Consider the following 21,289-nt stretch of genomic DNA (forward strand, 5'->3'; position numbering starts at 1 on the left):
TTTTTATTTTAAGTGCCATATAAAGAATATTTCTGTCTGGCTTTTAAGATACAAACTATATAACTGTGTTCCAAGACAGCAAGCTACATATTTCTCCTACACAGAATTGTGACTAATGTACACAGGAGCCAAAGAAACCTTCCTTTGGATTCTAATATCCAATATCTGAAATAGATTCTGAAACTTGATAGTTGCCGCTTTGTTTACAGTTTTATTCCAGGAACTGGCAGGACACAGAAATTCAGTTCAGAAGTTCTGGCAGGTCTGTGACACAAAGTTGTTCCCTTCAACACTCCAAAGAGCTTATTCTAGATGTTTTCAATAAATATTAAAAGAAAGGTGGGCACTTTCGTCTTTCCTTCATTGTCTCTTCAATCAGTCTTTCTATAACATAAACAGCAACAACTAGATGGAGGAAAATCACTTATAACAATTAATTTGTTTGATGAGTTTCCCATTTAAAAAAAAAAAAAAATCTTTGCTTTCTCTGTTCTAGTTTATATATAAGTTCTTAAGCCCAGCTTATTACCACAGGCACTTTCCAGTAGATTGTCAAACATCATAACTCACAACTACTCTATGTAGTTTATGCTCTCTCCCTTCTGCTGCTAGAAGTGACAGAAAGGTGATATGCCTTCCACAAAAGTATTTTGCTTTACTATGCATTGCTATTTTCCAGTTTGAGCGTGGCACAACAGGTTTATATTTTCTAAGTCAAACAAACGATACACACTGAATGGAAATTTGGGAGATCTGTGGTGAGCTTGAGCTCTCAAACTGCAGATTACATGGCATCTCTGAACTGCATATCTCTTCACATGAGCACGTTTGTCTGCCAGGAATGTCAGTCTAGATGACACAGCGGTGACACCTGCTCGCAGCATCACCTCTCCAGTAGCTGGTCTTGCAAGAGAGATGTTACCGGTTACAGACCATGTCTTTACAGAACAGCAGCTGCTTCATACACCTTCCCATGGGAAAAAACCCACTGTATTTCCCTCTCCCAAACCTTCCACCATTACCATTTCCACAGATGGACAGTAATTCTACTGACTTGTAAGAATGGCAGTTAAAATCCCTGCAACAGCAAAGCTGCATTGACTGCGTGACTGAGGGCAGAACTAAAGCTTTTCCCATTGGGCCTCTCTCACTTCTGCTAGTAAAGGATTAAGCAAACACACAACTTCTGCTTACTTTTGTGGGTATCCCAAATCCTCACCAAATACTGCTGTGAGTGCCAAAAATCAATAAATGTTCTTTTTCCTCCATATTTGCTCTGTTATACAGAGCAGGTGGCACAAGGGATATTGGCATCTTTTTCCAGCACAATCTGTGTCTGCACATTTCTTTTATGCACATCATTCCCTATAGTGTGTCACAACCACCCCATACTTTTTTTAATAAGTAGCAAAAAGCACATCCAAAATATAGCAACTCTTTTACAGCCATTTGTTCCTCTACCCACTAGTGGTGTTCACCCTGTGGGGGACGTTTGTCAGGGTAGGCCCAGGACAAGAGACAAGAACATAGGATGCAAAGGCTCTAATAGGCAACAACAAGGACTACTGAAGACACAATATTTACAGGACATCAACTCCTTTGAACAGATACAGGCATAACCCTGACACTGTTTTCCTGCAGTTGGGCACAAGGAAATTGAAGACTGTAAATCTTTTACTAATAATGTGGCATAAACATAAAACAGACAAAATGTGGCTCTGATTACACCCACCAGATCTGTACATTTGTTTTTAGGTAATCTGGAAAGTACTAATGTATGAAGATGCCACACTGCCTCTCTCACAAGAAAAAAGGAGAGAGAGGATGCTCAAAGTCAACACATGCTTGGCACTTCATATGCCCCTCAGACATGATATTGTAATTTCCCCATTCTGCCCACCAGGTTCCCACTGGTGTTGATAGGATTCTGCTCATTGCAAAAAGGCTACACCGTCATTCCTCACAGTTCCCACATTTCACATTTTCTGTGGATTATTTCAGGGGAGAGGTTCAACATGGTATGGAGAAAATGTCCTAGTGGAGAAACGGTACCACAGGAATGAGATACATTGCTCATATTCTCCATGGCAACAAATCATAATGCTAGAAATATGAGGAGAACAAAGATCAGATGGTTTCTCAGTTGGAGACCCATATGACTCCAAGAAATACAATCAAATACTTTTTTTTCTTTTTCAGACCGTTTGTATATTTTACCATAATTATTCCAAAAATTGCACTTAAGCCCAGTGTTATGCAGTCAATGCTCCTTGACGTTCCACAGAGCTGCTCAGGATGCCCACACTTACTTGTAGTTTATTAATATGAAGCAAAGGGAATGCTTGTTTCTACCCTACAGTGCCTTATAAACAGCTCAACTGGCTTTATATTGTGCTACAAACTCTTGGACTTCCTGCTGCAACTAACTGCTTCCCTGCTGCAAAATTTTACTTTAATGCCCAGATTAAACACTTTCTGGCCATAAAACAAATTCTTTTTGACATTATATATGTTTTATATTCCCATACATAATTGCCTATACTGACTACTCAGGCTGAGAGCTAATAGAGAACTGAAAAAGCTCACTTGATACAGTCATATTGTAGTAATTTTCTTATTCTTTTTCATTATTTATTTACCGTAAACAAAAAAGCTGATTAATCCCTCTCATGGGTAAGTAATATACTTCATACATCAGAATCATATTTATCAGAATTATACTAACTGTTTACTATTACCAGTACAAGTTTAACAGCATTTTAATTGAATGCTTTCAGCATTTCATACAAAGCTTTACTCATGGGTAGTTTGTGTGGGTTTTTTTAACAGCACATTTCACTGCTGCAGGCGTTTTTTTTTTTAAGCAACAGCCTTTTAGTTATTGTTATCTATTACTGAATCAACCTGACGAATTAGAACTTTCTACTGATGTAGGTCTGGACTGTGTTTTATAAATTCATCTTCACCTGTTGCATTCATATTTACATTAACAAATATATTTATCTGGCTTTCTACCTTGAGGCACTGTTACTTGCAGCACTGTCTTATCAACTCCAAACAAAGCTAAGCCAACTCATCAAAACACTCCAGCATTATCAGAAAGCCATGGCACAGTCCTCGTTAGTGACTATTATTTCTTGTAAAGTTATCTACTGTTTGCATTCAAGTGCCAGCCAAAGAAAGTTCCTTTAGCCACCATCTACCGCTGCTTGCTCCTCCAACCCAAGATGAAGTACCCACATGAATTCTGCTGGCACTACAGTGCATTTCTACAAAAGTCTGTGCAACAAAAGAATTAAGCAAGGTAGAATTTAGCTTCTAGGTCCCTGTGTTGGGCTTAGCTCATCAGTTATCATGTAAGCCTTCAAAACATGAAATAAATGTTGCTGAAACAACTTCCTTGCTTAGGGTTCAGTTTCAATACTCTGTCTTCCTGTTCCTATGATTTGTGCCAAAAGATGGTGTGGACCTTACCGATGCGATACTGTATGTCTAAAAAACTAGAATACCTTACACCCCACTATATGGCAAAACTACTCTAGCACAGCTAAGAAAGACCTATTTCATTTTCTGCCCTTAAATTGCAATAATTTTCAATTTATTTTAGATATTGTTAATATCACTTTAAAATATAGTACAGCCAGAGCTCGTCTTGCAATAATAGTGACTTTGAATCTCTTCCTCTTTTCTGCAGATAAAATTAGTCATTACAGCCATTTGCAAAACCACTTAAGCACATCTATTCACTGCCTCAGCTAGCGGTTGGAGACAAAGGCAGGGCAAACTCAAATATCATGCTCAATGTTTACAACTTTCTGTATGTTGAGCAACTACCATGTCACCTTTTACTTGCTGAGGAACTCAGCAGTTTAGGAGTTTAAATAGGATATAGTAACTCCCATCTAACACTTCTGTAATGACCTAGCAACTCCTTATTGTTAGTGCCAAGCATCTAAGAGAGAGCCTTTTACTGTCTTTCTGTAGATTTATCAAACGGTGGTCAATTAAAACAGACGTTTCAGAGATTATATTTAAATAGGAAAATTCTCATTTAATTTCTAGTAGTATACTTTCTAGTGTTTCTGATAATGAAAATCATATGTAATGTGATAATACAGCGCTCTCCTCTTTTTGAGGCTCTAACTTGGGAATAAGATGGGAGTCAACAACCCAAATTTGCAATGCAGTGTCAAATGATGTCCTAGATACTGCCAACTTCGCTTTTCTGATATCAAGTTTGATCCTAATAGTTTCACCTTGTGTGTGAACTCATTATCCGGGCCTCAAACATCCCTCATTGCAAATGTCTACAAAGTTTTTTCATTCATTTTCACTATTTCTGCAGAGTTGTGTAATCATTGAATTCCACTGGAACTTTAATATCTAGTTGCTATTAGCTTTAACAAACACCTACGTTTTGGAATAGGGTCTTCAAGCCTAATGACCTTCAGGCTCTAAAGATTATGGGAACTCTCTTCAAAAGCAAAAAGACTATCTGAACTTCCTTCAGGATGTTTCTACAAGAGAAGTGGGGATCTTCACATTCAATAGAAGTTTCCTATAACAAAGGAAGGAATTGCTCCTAAATAGAGCTCTCACAGAAGCATAAACTAACGGCTCTATTCAACTTGGCTCTGAATGCACTGCATACAAACAGCATAAAAAGTTATTCTTTGTAAATGTGATTAAAAAGAATAGTTTAAGCATTTCATATTGCAACCTTACCATCTCGCCTGTTGAGCTTTGCAAAGCTGGGCCCGTGAGTACTGAAGAGCTCAGAGGAACTGGTAAGGGCTGTTGAAGGTAAAGGAGATACCAATGCGTCATCACAATTATCTAAAAAAAAAAGCAAAAAACAAAACATACAGAGGTCATCACATGAGCAACAAATATGCCAACTTGTGCTATCTCGAGGAGGTGTTCGTTTCTACTTAGCAGACAGAGACTGAAGAAAGAGCACACTTGTGCTTGAATTCATGTGTAAGACTGAAATTTACCCCCCAGAATGACAGTCTGGTGGGATGGCAACTGGATGGGAGCTCTTGTTAAGACATTGAATACTTGAAAAGCTTGAAAACGTTTTCCTTTCAGAGAATGCAATTTGATGATCTACCCTCCTTCCTTCATTTCTTCCCCAAGCTCACACACATACACAAATTAGTTTTGTTCACTCAAATGAGTAGTTTACTATGTCTTTCCCCTTTTACTTTCACATCCTCATCTGAGGACAGATGGGCTAGGCTAACACTCAAGTTGAATTTTTGAGCCCATAATGTTTGAATAAGGATGGAATTAGGTAAACTAAGTTTCCTCATTACAGTGCTGTCACACACACACTCAAGAATATAGTGCAGGGTTTCAGTAGGGAACAATAATAATAATAAAACCCTCTCATTTTTAATTGAATCTCCCATGGAGCAAACATGGATCTAATTACTGGAAAAGTCCTGCAGGTTAGCAGGATCTCAGCCACCACAGCGTTCTCACACTCACAGAGTAAATATATAATTTGCAAGGAAGGCGGGGTGGGGGGGAGTGGGCCAGGGAAAAATGCATTAATGATATTTCAGGGTTACAAAAGGCAAGAAATAAAAGCAAAAATTACTATAAAAATTATAGTTATGACAGCAAATTTAGACTGATCTAAAACTGGGTGATACCTTTCCCATAATGAACCAGATTACATTAAAATATTTCTCATTTCTTTCTGCAACAGCTCTCTACAAAAGTATCTGGGCTGTTTTAACCAAAATCCATCTCTATATGAAAAATCAGTGTAATCAATATAATTCATATCAGTGCATTCACTGATGGACCTCAAAAAGCTAACTTAAGTATGAAATCCTTTCCATCTCTTGGGTTACCATCAACAAAAAGGCCTAATAAGATCTGCGAGTTAGACAAATTAAGGACAAGTATGCCAATTATGTTTTGACCATGAGGATAATTAGCCAACAAAACAAGTTACCAAGGTCCTGAGCAGATTCTCTATCACTTACAGCCTTTGAGTCTCAAAGAGAACTTATGACTCCAATGCAGAAATGTCTGTGGAGTGCTGTGCTCCCTGATACGCGTGAGATCAGACCATAATTGTTCTGTCTGGACTTAAAAAAATCTGTAAATTAAAATTAGGCTCTTAAATTCACTGTCATTTGTCACCTGAACAGTGATTTAAACAAAGATCTCAAACGGTAAGTACATTGGGGCACTGAACTCACCCAAACTTCTGCATTCTATAAAACCCAGTGGAGAGGTTGGGAACCTCTCAAAAGGAGGTTCAAGGTCTTAGCAACAGATCTACATGACTATTCAGCATCGCTTAAAACCTGAAATTGAAAATAACGGAATGCAGAGATTTCAATTTAAATAGTGTCTAGACTGATGGCTCTCTTCAGTTCCCTGTGGTTGCTCCTGGACCAGGAGAGAACTCAACACGTCAGCCTGTGATCCACAAGTTGGCCATGACAAGAGTCACAATGACAATCTCTGGATTCTCACCGTTCCCTGATGGTATGATTGGATACCTACAGGACACCAAGTGTCTCAGCACAGCAGCAAGTGTAAACCATTTCAGAGCAATGCATTTAAGGTTTTCCCTGGGATCTTTGGAGGCTCCAGCCTAGGAAGTGATAATTAGCTCTTCTACCAGGTGCTTTGTCTACATTTCCATATCCTTTGCTTCCATCCCCAGATACGCTCACCTGGATCTCTGCCACTACAGCTTTACATCATTTTCACACCAAATTCTGGGATCCTTATTTGGTTTTCCTCACCAAAAAAAACTCACTACTGCCAGGGATCCTTCCCTGAATTCACATCTAGCTATTAAAACATGTCATTTTAAGACTTTGGGATTTAGGACCCCATTAACAATTTGGAGATAGTTCTGAGAGCACCAGGATCAATACAGTCCAACTTCTGATAGATAAGAGAGTAATGATTGATTGACTTGAGAGTGCAAGCAGGAATTTCCTTCAAGTGAAGTTGATTCTTGAATGGATACTCTGATGAGATGCAAAGTCACTCTTCTGCCTTTCCCTCAGCCAAAATTCACCTTGCAACATTGGAGGTTGCACCTGACAGCTCTACATGCACAGACCTACAATGCAGGACATGGCACAGCTTTTACATACCAAATGAAATTCCAAAGTGCAGTACAGTAAAATGCTTAGGATGCATCAGTCAACTTGTACATGCACAACAATCCAGATCATATGCAGAGTAGCCCTGATGCATCCCTTGTCAGAGACACTACACCTATGAACTGTACAGATTTGAGATCGATATGTCTTTGTAAAACTTAGCTGAAATAGGCCATGGGGTTCAAAAAGGTAGGATGTGCACATAGAATGAGGATCATCCCATAGGCCCTGCTTCCATGAGAAGGTAGAATTGAAAACAAAAAAAACACAAAACCCAACACACACCTCTCTGAAGATTACAAAACTCTCTAAGAAACACATCAGTGTGTTATCAACATTATTCTCATACTAAATCTAAAACACAGCACTATACCAGCTACTAGGAAGAAAATTAACTCTATCCCAGCTGAAACCAGGACATTATCACATTTCCTTTTTTGATGGGTGCAGACAAGAAAGAGATGAAACATTTTGTGCTTATGCAAGGTCAGAAAAGACCCATGGTAAAACCAAAAGCAAAGCCAATGTTTCCTGATTCCCACCATACAACCCCAGCACACACGTTTCAAGAGATTTCATTTCCCTCGCTTGGTAACAGAAACAGACCTTTATTCCAGCTGCTCCCAGGTTTCTAGTTTCTGACCATACTGCTTTTGCCTTGACAGTTTGCCTGTCAGAACAAGAACTTTGCTGCTTTGAGTCAACTGCATTATGTGTCTATTAAAAGCATTGTTTTTAACAAGGAAAATTCCACACTACAGAATCATTTAAAACAACTGGACACTCACAAAGAAAACCATTTACTAGCCAGTTGTTTTCTCCTATGTTTCCTTGCTGACCAGGTAATTAGAAAAAAAAAAAAAGCATTAAAAAAAGAGTGTCTAATTGTACCTATAAGCCATCTTCTTCATGCAAATCACATAATACAGATGTTGACTTGCATTTGAGAAATGGGTGCTGACCTTGACTATGTGGAGTTCTGAGAAACATGCAATTATGGATAGCATTTACAGTGTCATGTGTATTATTAGAACTGTCATCAGCAATCTTGCTTCTGAAATGAAGAAAAATATTTACCCGTATCAACTTGATTTTTCTGATTTTTATTCACCTTTGATTTTTAGAAAATAATGATAAATTAACAAAAAACAAATGAGAAACTCACCAGCCTATTATGAAGTTGTTTGGTGTATTGGTTTTGATACCTTTTTTGTATTTTAATTGCCCTCCAAGTAAAAACAAGGAAATCTTCTCTCCCCCTTCCCCCATGTATTTTAATTTTGTCCAAAACCGTTTCTTTTAAAACACAAATATAAATGTTATCGGTTCAAAAGCATCCAAGTGAGATTTGGACACTAAAACTCTTGGGCTCCTTTGAAACATGCCAAATAATACCAGCTTTAGCTAATAGTCCATAAAATAGTGAACTTCAGAAAAGGCCTTTTGCCAAATATCTAATTAAGATCTATATTTTGTGAAAGCCTTCAACATCTGTGACAATTATGAAAAAATAACTGAGAAAAATGTATCCAAGTCCTAGAGAGACAATTTCAAATGCTTTTGAAGCACAGCAGGCTTCTGAAACACAGCTAATATATTACCAAAATTGAGTTTGCATAGAAACCAGAGATTCGGCCCAACTTTATTAGTTCTTCTAGTACATGTTTTACATTGGTGTTGGTAGGCATGGCATCATCCAGTGTATAACTTTCGTCAAGCTTGAGAGAACATCAGCAGCAGCAACCAATATGAATTTAGAAGATTTCTGATTAGTGGACACTGAAGATATTTAGAAAGCCATAAACCCCAAAAACCAGCCGTGATCACACTAATGTTTCTTTCACCTTGTCCTTTGAAGATGATCAATCCCTGGAATGCAGTCAGGGCCATTACTAGCCATAACTGAGATGTGTTAACAAACCTGGCCTGCTGCCATTTCACTTGTCCACTTGAAGAGTCAGTGGGACAAAACACATTGTTTTCCACTTGCGAAGGCCATCTAGAAAGGTCACTAACATTTCCTTAATGAAAGCTTTGATGAAGACGACACGATCAGTGAAAGATTACCAGTCCCTGGGCTCCATGGATTTCCCATACATCAGATTTGAACTGTTTTTAGTAGCGCTGTACCCTCAATGAGACAAATGTGCAGAAAATCTTTGACTGTGAAGCTCACATTACTTCTACCTGGTAGTATATTGTTAGTCAGGATCTCTTATTGGTATGATAAGTAGTACCATACTTACGCCAAAGATCTCATATCACCGTAAATAGAAAGTATTTGACAAGCCATAGTGAGACTGTGGTCTGTGCTGCAGTTACTCTATTAGTGACCATGAATGTGACCATAAGCACCATGAAATAGTCATAAATACCACAAGACAGCAGAACTCAGAGTAGGAACATGGGACTAGTACTGCTCAACAGTGCAACTGAAGGAAGGAAAGGGAACAGGACCCATCATGCAAACTATTAACAGAGCAAAAATTGCCTCCTCTTTACAAAAATATACAAATTGGAGAAGATGAAAAAGAAGAGAAAAATATAACCCAGAAACTGGTGTGGGTAAGCCTTACAATGGAGTCCAAAAGAGGAATTTAGAAGAGGGTAAGTGACATGCCTCCTGCATCATCCCACAGTAATAAAAGGCTTTTTAAGGGAAGATAACTGCCTCTTCAAGTACACAGCGCCTGGTGCATCAGCAAAGAGCTCCCGGATTAGACCTCGCTCATACGTCTCTGCTGAACCAGATAAAAGTTGTGCAATGAGGGCAGGAGCACTTGTGACCAGCTGTGCAAACCCTTTCCTGAACCATAGTCCCTGAGCTTCAGAGATAGTTTAACAAGGGCTTCACATAATCCCACAGACCTTTTGTCCACAGCTTGCTATTTAAATGTAGATATATCTATTCTATAGTAAACATGAAGGATATTTCAGAGCAAATCAGAGGCCTTGTAGCTTCCTCTTGGAGGCCTCGCTTGGAACTTAAAGGTTTTATTTAATTTTTTGTTGCCAAGATATAATTTTATTCATTATTAAAATACCAGCAGAGTTACAGATGGTGCTGAAGTTAAATTGTGTGCATCATTTTGATTGCAACTGTAAATTGTCTCTGTACTGGGATTTGAAGTTGAAAAGATTCACTGGTATTTATAGGCTACATAAAACTCCTCTTAGCATTACCCACTTAATGGCATACTTTGTTCTAAAGACGTAAACCATGCATTTTGTACCATGCCTCTAACAGTGCTCAGGAGTGACACCTGATGCCTTCCACTTCATCTGTTTTTCTCCTGCCTTCTGTAGCTACAATTCTCCTTTGTAAAGAGAAGAAATAAATATTTGGATTTACTGTGGAAATTAACCTTCCACCTTTACAATCCAATGAGGTGTATGTGTATGGGAGAAGGAGGAGCTTCTGTGAGGAGAAAAAAAAATACACACAAAAGAAACAGGAAATGCAGTAACACAGAGTATGGCTACAGATTTGGAAGAGATTAAGAGATGATTTCCATATCAAGAGCCCCTACACAAAGCATCTCACCGGGACAACCACATACTACTAGGTTCTGCTACCATGAATATCTTAGTAAGTGATTCTTGGAAAGATGAAGAGAAAAAAAGAACAGTTTTTCTGTAAAGAGAAATTCCTCCTTTTTTCCTTTTTCTTTTTCTTTTTTTTTTTTCCTGGAGACTGGCTATACTCACATGCACAGCTGTGAACTCCATCTGTTAGCTGAAAGGCATGGCATATTTTTTGAGATATAAGACACTAGAGAAAGCACTTAACAACACAACAATGTTCCTTTTTCTTTCCTCGCTGTACTGCAAGTAAACATCAATAGTTTAGCTAATCATGAACTCTTCCAAAATGACTGTAAATTACATAAGTGTTCTTTCATATGCCTGTAAACTTTGACATAAAAGTATTACTCAATCAGTGCATTTATAGACCATCCTTTTATGATACAGTCTGCACGTGTAACCTTATCTCACAAAAAGTGGTCAAATCTGGTTTTGTAAGGGGCTCTCAAAAAACTCTGATTCAATAGTGGGTCTTATTTTTTTACTGAAACAAACATGTCTGCTGTGTAACTCCTACTCACAATAATGAAGTAGGAGTCAATGTGAGGAACAGATCACATTACACTTGGGCTTATGAAGCCAAAATGTGAATTTCAAATAACCATCAATGCAGTTTTAGTAAACTAATATACAGAAGCAATACTTGTTTCAAGAGGGTCAAAGAACATCTGACAAAGCCAATTACCAACAAAAATCAGTTAAAGAAAAATGGCCTTATGTTTAAGGAACAAATGTTCTCAGATTCCGGTTCTGTCATAGTCCATGCCATTCAGGTGAGTCATAATGTCTGCCTCTACAAAACGAAGGTACCCTTCACTTTATCTTATACTATACATTTTTCATTAGATCACAGGCTTTATTTTAGGACAGGAATGAGCTGTTGCCAATGAATGGCAAATCCGTCACAGAAATCCATTGAATAAGAGGATAGTCTGAGATCTCAACAATTACTGAAATCATTGCTATTTCTATATGGAAAAGAAAAAAAGACCACATCAAAAGAATGTGGTGACTCAGCTTGTCAACATTTATATTCCAATGAACAAACCTGCAAAAGCATATCATTGTCCAAAGCTGTGATTTATTCTCAGCAGGTGTAACAGTAGTTTTCAGGGGTTCTTACTACTTTCTACTCAGAATATAATGCTTCTTGTGCTTATTTGCCTTTTCTTTCCACATTTGTGAGATCCTGCTAATTTAAGAGTGCTCTGATATTTGACGTGAGATTGGAAAGCTACAAAGCTGACCCAGCGGGTGGAATACGTTTTATATCTGAAGTTTGCCCTTTTGACATGCAACACACTTTAGTAGACAGACAGTATAAATCCCTTCAATCCATGGCAGGGCAATATATCTAGAGATTGTTTTTCCATACAGGAAAACACAGGCAAGTGATTTTGTCAGCACAGGGCAGTTTTTGCTATGTTATGAAAAATACAATCCAAGAACATAGAGGCCCTTTGCTATGGCCACACAGCATCACAAGCATCCTTTTAATCCTGGCCTACATAAGACTCGTTACTTGTGCACTTCAAACAAAGTAGTAGATATATTCCAAAGATCAAGACTGTCTTTTAAAGTTTCAGAAGTTTTAGCAGCACCCACAAAAACATAAACTTGACGTCCTTCAAAAGTATCAGACTTTGCTACAAGCATGCCCTGTTCACCAGAGGTCATCACTGAGGGAGGAGTTCAGGACTCCATCAATTAAACCATGGATTCCAAAAAACAGAACAGCATTTGCCTTAAAATATCATAATATGTACAATTAAAACAATACTGAATTTGCAGAAAAATATGTTAATATATATGCACTCATAAGCAAGGCTGCCAGCCTCATTATTAGAAGAAAAACACAAGAATGATCAGAGGCAGCTGGAGTGAGTTCAGTATAGGCATTCACCAAAATAAAATTAAAATGCAGAGAGGGTAAGACTGTAACTCAGTGTTAAGATTGTTCAGGAATTCATTGGTGAAGAAGTTTTTCCAAGTTGCCTAAATACAATTTTTTAAATGGGAATGTAAATACCTGTTTCAATGAGAATAAGGTTTATGGAGAAAAAAAAAAACACAACACAAAACAGGAGAGAAATAAAGAAGAGCTTTCTGCACAACAACAGCAGCAAATAGGTTAGCATGCTGACTAGAACATGAAAACCAATTCAGGAAACATAAGTGCTTTATTTGCAGGGGTGAGGGGAGTTGACCATCTCAGGTAACTAACACCGCTGGGGAAAAAGAGATACGTTTTCTAGTCCAATTTGGAAATAGAATTGCTTCAGCAATCTAAGTAGAGCCATGCCACCTTCTACCACCTGACATTCAGCCCAAAGAGACAGAAATATAGTTCTGACTACTTCTCCAAACTGGATGAGTCTTTCATACAGATTGATATCTATGCTATTCCCTACACCTTTAGTGACTTCAAATTTAGCATGCTTGCAGCAGCACTGCTGCAAACTTCAGTGGAGCATCTCAACACCAACTGCTTATCACCATCGTACCTGTGACCACAGACACATAAGCTCAGACTCTTAAGTGAGGAATCCTACTACCTTACTCTGCCTTTGTGGAGGTGCAGTGTGTTAGCAGGGGTACCTTAGAGAACAAAAACAAGAATCCTATTCCCATGGTGAGTTTCCTTTTGAGGATTCACAAGTTGACCCTGATTTCCATGAGCTCAGGGATGAATGTAAAAAGGGAAGTTAAGGAAGAATTAGCCCTTTATAATTTCTCTCCCTCTGCTTCCCCAGCACAGTACTATGGTTCACATACTCTCAGTTTCTACTGAGAGTTTCTACTCCCATTCTCACTCTCTTTAACCCATCCACCACTTCAGAAGGACAATGAAGTTGGGCAACTTCCATCATGTAAGAAACTTGATCAGGCCTCAGATTTCTCAAGATTTTTCTGCTCTGGTCTACCTATGGACCTCTATGGAAAAGGGCTCATTTATACAGGCAGTCATTGCAAAGACTTTCAGACAATGCCATAACTTTGTCTGGTAAGGTTATTTTGTGCACATCTAAATTTACAGCCGCTATCTCTAAGCAAACAACAGAAGGAGCTAGAAAGGTGTGGAATGCTGATGAATTTCACAGGCATACCCAGGTAACAACACACAGCAATTTAAAAGACATCAATAACCAAGAGGTTGTCCCTTGAATTTTCAAATCAATCATGGTCAAGTGAATTCAATTTTTATTTTTCCTTTGAATCTTTGGTGAACTCATGGATAAAACTGATTAAAGGGAAAAAAATACATAGCATGGGGTTCACTAAATATTTTCTGTTTGGAAGAGAACCTCTTCAAATCGTGTAACATGCAAGAAGGCATACTGAAAAGCAATTATAACTCTGAGAATTTCAGTGCATCCCATAAGGCTGAGAGAATGTTCAATTTGCAGGCTGTGAGCAAGGATTAACAGAGATGAAGATAGCAGTAAGTGCCTATGTACCATTGCATTTAAATGTAATGTCATTTCAAGGGGTGATAAGTAATCATTTCATGTCTCAATAACCTCCAACAAAAATGCCTTATTTAGCCCCAAAACACCAATTTTTAAGACTCTTCTATGCAAGTAATGGTTTAGATAAGGGACTGGATTGAAAAAAGTTAAAAATTCCCATTCTTAAGCAACGTGAATGCAGCTTTGATGTCAGTTTAAATATGAAAATTTCTGCCAGGCATTTCTTAGGGCAGCATGTTCTCTCTTCATCAGTCATAGTGGCATTTCTAGTGCCACAGGAGAAAAGAAACCTATAGATCTGTTAGATCAAACGTTGTCGAATAAGCAAGCGAGTTTATACACAAATTTTGATTTTTCTCTCTAACTAACCACGATTATTTTGGGAATCAGTATTGAGACCCTCATGCTATAGTTTTTGCTACAATGTTAAGCTACATTAGGCTCCAATCCCATGCTCTGAACAAGATCCATGACACTAATGACCATGGTCCTCGGCATTTACATCACTACAGTTCTGGCCCATGACTTTAGACTCACTTCAGCATCTCTGTTGTTGAATTTTCTTGTAAGTGGAAGGTATTTCCTGACCCTCTGAGAAACTTTCATCACCCATTGACATTAAGCGAGTATACTACAAGATGTTAGCAAACGTGAGGACAGAGGACTCTCCAGCAAGCAGTCAGAAGACAGGGGCACACCTTGAGGGTGATGGCAGCATCATTTTTCCCAGTGATGCCCTATCCATCACCCTCAAATACAGTCCTAGAGCTGTTAGGAAGGATGAGCTTGTGGTCCAGATACTGAACTGGTAAAGATATTTTTAATTATCAGTTCAGTCACAGACCCATTCAAGATTTGAGCCTTTCTGAGCTCAGCTTTTCAAATTTATTATTTCCTGCCCTCATTAGTTAGGACAGCAACAGTTTGAGGAAGAGATGTTTCTCACTCACGTAGAAAGCAAGGGCAAGAGCCATGTGGCCGCTCGAGGGTACAGAGGACAAGCCGAGGACTGTGGGTGAAAACGCAGAGCTACTCAGGACCCACAGGGACTACCAAAAACTGAACTTTATTTGCATGCACAAACAATATCCTTCTCAGTCAATACTGAAGATGCTTTAGAGAACAGATATGCCCCAAAAGATCCATTATAGATGGATAATATTTTTATTAATAATGGATTCAGCATACATGTTCCCTTCATCCACATTGATGATGCTGTTTAATTCAGTATCCAGGAAAATCGGTATGAACCCAGGAATGCCTTCAACAATCCCAAAGAACGAGATGTTTTTTTCCTTAGTGCAAATCTTAGAAGCCAGCTAGAGTGGTGGTGTCATGGCCACACTTGTCATGCCTGGCTAGTGGCTCATTTCCCAGTCCTGTTCAAAATCAACTAGAAGTTTTACATGCAAAGATACAAACTTGATACAAACACCTTCTGCTAATTATCATAATTTGAACCCATCTAGTGTTTCCTGCATCAAAGATTTTCAAAGAGACAGACCACCAGTAGCTCTCCTGGATTTAACACAGTATACAGGAGGACTGGAGGGTGGGGGAGAAAACTCTCATAACCTATGCAAGTACAGTATAACAGAAAAAGAAGGGAAAAGGATATAACCAGAACATACCAGGACTATTCACGCTAGGGTTTTGCAAAATTTGTTCTGCAACAAGGTCACAAACATTAATAACAGAATTAAGAGGTAAAATACACTAAGGATTGCAGTGCAGTATTTCTTTCACATGGGATTAAATAAAACAGGGCATCTTCATTTTAAAAAAACACAGTGAAAATTCAAGAAACTAAAAAAACAAAAAGGGGAAATCCAACAAGATGGCAATTTCGATTTAAAGTATTGATTAATGTATCAGTTTAAAAGCCAGCAGAACTCTAGCAGTCAGCTACCTTTTATTTTGTCTAAAGAGGCCATTTTTCACCCAACAAGGAAAAAGATTCACCTTCTATCAATAGTCCTCCTTATGATGAACTTTGCATATGGAAAATAAAAAAGTCTCCATTAAAAAAAAAAAACCAACCAACACACCTATGTTCCACTGCTCCCTGTCAAAAACAGTATACAAAACAGAGCCATCTTTGCAAAGTTACTGTAAGAGCCTTTGTAGATACAACTGTCAGACATGGAACAATTTGGATAATAATTTGATAACTTTATTTTTAGATATGACAAACAGAGAACTCCCCCAGGCTCCCTAATTGCTTGTCACTTTGTTTAGACAGATCCTACTCCTTCAATACTGAATGACTAGCTCAAATGCTTTCACACATAATTATGGCTCTATCCAGGCATGCTTCCTTAAAAACAAAGAAACTGTATATATTAGGGTAATAATCTTTTAAACGCAAAGGAAAGCTCAGCTGTGTATTTTCTTACTCTCTTTAAACCAAATTCAGATCCTGCTTAGATTTCTGCTGGTTCACATCCCATTTTAATACACAAACTCCCACAGGTTTTATCTCTTCAGCAAAGCAATTAATAAAGCGTGGCTCAAGCCATTAAAGGTTTATTTTATGCCCCTCTAAATCCCTTGAGATAAACAGGAATTGATGTTTATTTTGAGCCTTTTGAAATCTGAATCATTTCTGCAAAGTCCTGCAGCCCTGAAACTAAAATCTAATTACCTGCAAGTGTTTGCACACATAAGTATACATTCAAACTCACTCCCCTATGTGGCAAGCTTTTTAAAGATCAAAGAGTTACCTCTAGCCTTGAGGCTCCTTGTTTGAAAATGCACATTAACATTTAATGGTGTCACACACCAAAGCCCTGCACATTGCTTTGAAAACATAACCCTCAATGGTGGAAGTAGTTTTCCTCGCCACTAGTGCTAATCAAAGGGACCAGGAATATATCTTCAGAAGATTCATGCCCAAGGCCTCCACCCCAAGAAATGCAAAGCCCAGTTGTCTCACAAGCAGTTATCTGCAGCATCCTAACTCAGCACATCAGCCCAGTGAAAAGGCATGAGAGATCTGTTCCCTTCAATTTTGCCCTGGAGGAGTCAACCACCAGCTCTCACTCCTTTTCCTGTCATTGAACAGAATCACTCAGGAAACTCAGAATCGCAGAATGGTTGAGGTTGGGAGGGACCCCCAGAGGTCATCTTGTCCAGTCCCCCTGCTCAAGCAGGGTCCCCTACGGCAGATTGCCCAGGGCCATGTTCAGACTCATGTTGGTGCTGGTAAGGCTTCTCCCTAAACCTTGGGTGCAGAGAAGCAAGGTCCACTTTGTAGGTTCATTAAATCTATCCTATCTTACAATAGAACATGGCATTCAGGAATAAAGAAGTTCTTCCGGTGTCCTGATGGGTTGTAGCCTGGAGAAACTCTATGAAAAGCCACCTTCTGTGTCCTACTAAGCTGAATGGAAGTGGGAGAGCTTCAGATAAATTAATTCTCCAGGACAGAAAAAAAATTTGATATGATAATAACAACTCAGAATTTTTGTTTATATGGTAATGCAGAGCATTAGACTAAAGAGATGATGGTAGGGAATTTGTCACATGTCTTTGGGGAAGGGTTAAGGAGGGCAGAACATTTTCTTCTCTTCATCTGTATTCTTCCTATTTGTTTTCCTATTTTCTTGGAAAAAAAATCAGTTCCAAATCAGCACGCTATGTAATTGCTTATATTTAGGTGTTCATTTGGGTAGGTTTGTTCATTGGAGATACATCTAAAATATGGAAAGATTCAGGAATATGCCTGAATAGCAGTAGGGGGGACATCGTTTGTCTTTTAACCTCAGGCACTTTCAAAATTGTGAAAAAAGAAAAGAAACGTGTCAGAAAGTTAATTCTAAGGCATATTTCTCTGTTACACTCATTTTGAACTGTATGAATCCTGTGTTACCCAAAAGATGTTGAGGTTGGGCCACATATTATTAGAGACCATAAATATATCACACTGGCTTTTGCTACTGTTCAAATTGCTTCTTTCACCTAGATTAGTAATAAAGAGAATAATGAGGGAAAATGGTCAAGCCCCTCCCAGCAAACCCATGAAGCTCCAGAATGATGTGAGCAGTCCCTGTCACACACTCATCCCTGGAAGGTTAAGTGGATTTTGATGAAGCCATCAGCTTCAGCCACAAAGAGCTTGAGCCAATGCCAAATGAGGTCAAAGGGATTTTTTTTCCCCTCCATTAGCTTCAATGGGCTCTGAATAAAACCTGGTAAGCTCAAGCGTGCCTACTAATTGTAAAGGGAATTGGAATCCCAGTAAATCATCCCAACTATGGACACTTGAAACCAGAATGACAAAGCAAAATTACATGATCCCTTGCATATCACTGTGTGAACCACTCAATTCATGCCAAAACCATGATAATGTTGTCCCAGAACTTCAGAATACCACCTCAGGCAATGAGAACCAGCACCTAGTACACCAGATTAATTCCTGTCCCTTGAATTCCAGAGCAATAATTCCTCATAAATCCAAGTGACTTTTTATGTACTCACATCAAACCCCCTAAATAACCTCTCTCACTCCAAAAGGTAATCTACTTTTCACAAAAAGATTTCAAAAGTTCACATCTATTGGCATAAAGCAGAGACTGATTCAAAGGCCATGAGACTATATCTTTTATGAATAAAAAGTATCAAGTGATAAAGGTTTATATGGCCATATATAATCTTATTTTTTAAATAAAGCTAGGCCAGTTTGCTAACCAAATTCACAGTGCAGTGACAAACAAGCTGTTGCCATACGGAATTTCACATTGAACCATTCTTTAAATGTTGGTCACCAACATGATGCTACTTGGCAGTTATTTAGTTATTAACTGGAGGATGACCATAGCATTTTGTCATTGCCCTGGCTAATGTTTAAATATGATCAGAGTCACTTTATTTCATTTTTGTTTCTTTTCTGCACAAGTGTTTTCAGAACAAGTCCACATCCTTGCGACATTCACAAATACTCTCTGCAGACAGTTGTCCTAGCAGGACTAGGCACAGTAACGTCTGTGGGCAGCATATATGAAATCATGCCAAGCCTAGTTAAATGAACAGAAGCAAGTCCAAGCTTGTTTGTTATTCAAGTAACATACAGCAGTCCTAACTGAAGTAGGGACCATGCAGGGTAGGAAATGCATACAGCAAGAGACCACTTTAGAATGGTGCTTTACATAACATAAAGCATGCCTTCCCTTTCTCTGGCAGGGCACGTTACTTTATCTCTGCATTGCAAACATGGAAATGAGACAGGAGACAAGGTCACACAGAAATCCTTTGGGATAAGTGGGAACTGAACTGCCCTCCAGAGCCCCGCAACACTGAGCAGCTCTGCTCCCATTACTCTTTTTTCTTGTTCTCGTAGAACCACAAGAACACGTCATTTGAAACTCATCAAATGCATGAAAAGTGCTAGAATTGAGTCTGGGAAAAGGACGGGGAAACTAAAGGAGAAAATTAAGAATACAGGCATTAGGAGAGTTGAATAGGACAAATACAATGAGAAGAGGACAAGCCAGGGCAGTTATAACCTTTCACTTTTAAAAGAGCTCAGATCTGTTAGTATAGTGTTTGAATGAAGCAAAATGGAGTGCTATGAGGATGGTAGAGTAGAAGCTAATTTAGGTACGTGTCTGGAGCTTAGGTTGATTAGGTCATTCACAGCCTGAAGCTTTCTGGCCATAATAAAGCCTATTCCAAACCATCCCTGCTGTGTCTCACTTCTGTTTATTCGACTAGTTCTGTTCAAGGTCCAGATTTGGCAGAGCCTCTGTTCCCCCCAATGTGCATTTCATTTCCAACCATCTGCTGAAGACTCAGAGCCTCCTCTCTGAAATTTGAAAGATTTAATGACAATTAGCTTGAAAATACTCTTTTTAATTTTATTAACAGATTGTAGAATCAAGAAAATTCACAGGGGAAAAATGTATTAAATAACACTGCCTTTCCCCATCACTAGACCTGCCTACCAAGCAGTGCGTACGAGGCACATATGGGTAGCTGCAAAGCACTTTGAATTCAGAACTATGACATTAATCCTGTAAGAATAATCACGACACCCAACTTGTGCTATCATATAGCTTTAGTGACTCGAATAAGACCTTATGGAGATGCGCTAAGCCGTATGCAAGTCATTCAACAGAATCTTGTTATTTGTTATCAAGTCCCCTACCACTGGCCCAATCTGCCAGCTCCCTGCCCCCTCCCCAAATATCAAAGTCAATAAATATTAGAGGAAAGCACGTTCTCACGTCGCTGGTCTGAGAAGTTCAATTTGAATAAGACTTCATCTGGAAAGTTTCATTGCTACTCGATAGATGTACAATATGGGACAACTTCCATACTTTGAATCATTTTTACTTTTTAAAAAACAAAGCCACTCATTAAGTTTCCTTGTTTCAAGATATCCATAAATTCATGACATTTCCATATGAGTCAAAGGCGATTTGCTTTCATTTCTTGGAAACTGCATTTTTTTTTAATACATATTGTCACTGCGCACACTCTCTCTCAGCTTCATAGTAATTCATGTCACTGGCAACCTTTAGAAACTTGACTCATACTGTTAATGTAGCAAAACAAGGCAGACATGTAATTATGCCCTGAAAATAAAATCTTTTGTCAGCTTTAACAGCATCTCAGACATCAATTGGAATTGTTCCACCTGTCAAAACTACAGGTGGTCAGATATGTCTCAAGAATGCCTATCTACTTGAGAGTTCATGTCCGACTACTTACATTTCTTCCAAAGGAGAAATGACCTCTTTTGGTACATTACAAAGGCAAAATATTTTATTTTTTCCAATTCAAAGAGGCATCAGGTTTTTCCCTCTGCAAGCTTGTACCAAGTCTGTCTTATGGACCCTATGGAGAGGTATAACTCCAGTCTATGGCCAGATTTACTTATGACTCAGATTCCACTGTGTAATCCATATGTCCAAGCCACCAGTTCTACACAGGACCATCCAGATCAGTTCAACTCAAGTCTGCTCTCAAAAATAGTTTCTCCATGAAAATCATACAGGCCAGGACTCCTGAGCCGGAGGTGGAGGAGAAGCAGCACTTTAGAAAACTTGGTATACAGAAACAATCTAGAGTACTTCGGGAGGTCCGTTTACT

At 38.6% G+C, this 21,289-nt stretch overlaps 1 protein-coding gene across 1 annotated transcript in view; it reads right to left on the bottom strand.

Annotated features, from left to right (window-relative positions):
• The window catches only part of CNTNAP5 (contactin associated protein family member 5), a 310,358-nt gene that overhangs the window by 235,285 nt on the left and 53,784 nt on the right, over positions 1 to 21,289 (bottom strand). Inside the window, exon 2 of the mRNA XM_076342919.1 lies at positions 4,726 to 4,836. Coding sequence (XP_076199034.1) covers positions 4,726 to 4,836 — 111 coding nt within the window. The remainder of the gene's footprint in view (positions 1 to 4,725; positions 4,837 to 21,289) is intronic.

This window comes from Aptenodytes patagonicus, chromosome 6 (genome assembly GCF_965638725.1).
Source record: "Aptenodytes patagonicus chromosome 6, bAptPat1.pri.cur, whole genome shotgun sequence".
In the NCBI taxonomy this organism is placed as follows: domain Eukaryota; kingdom Metazoa; phylum Chordata; class Aves; order Sphenisciformes; family Spheniscidae; genus Aptenodytes; species Aptenodytes patagonicus.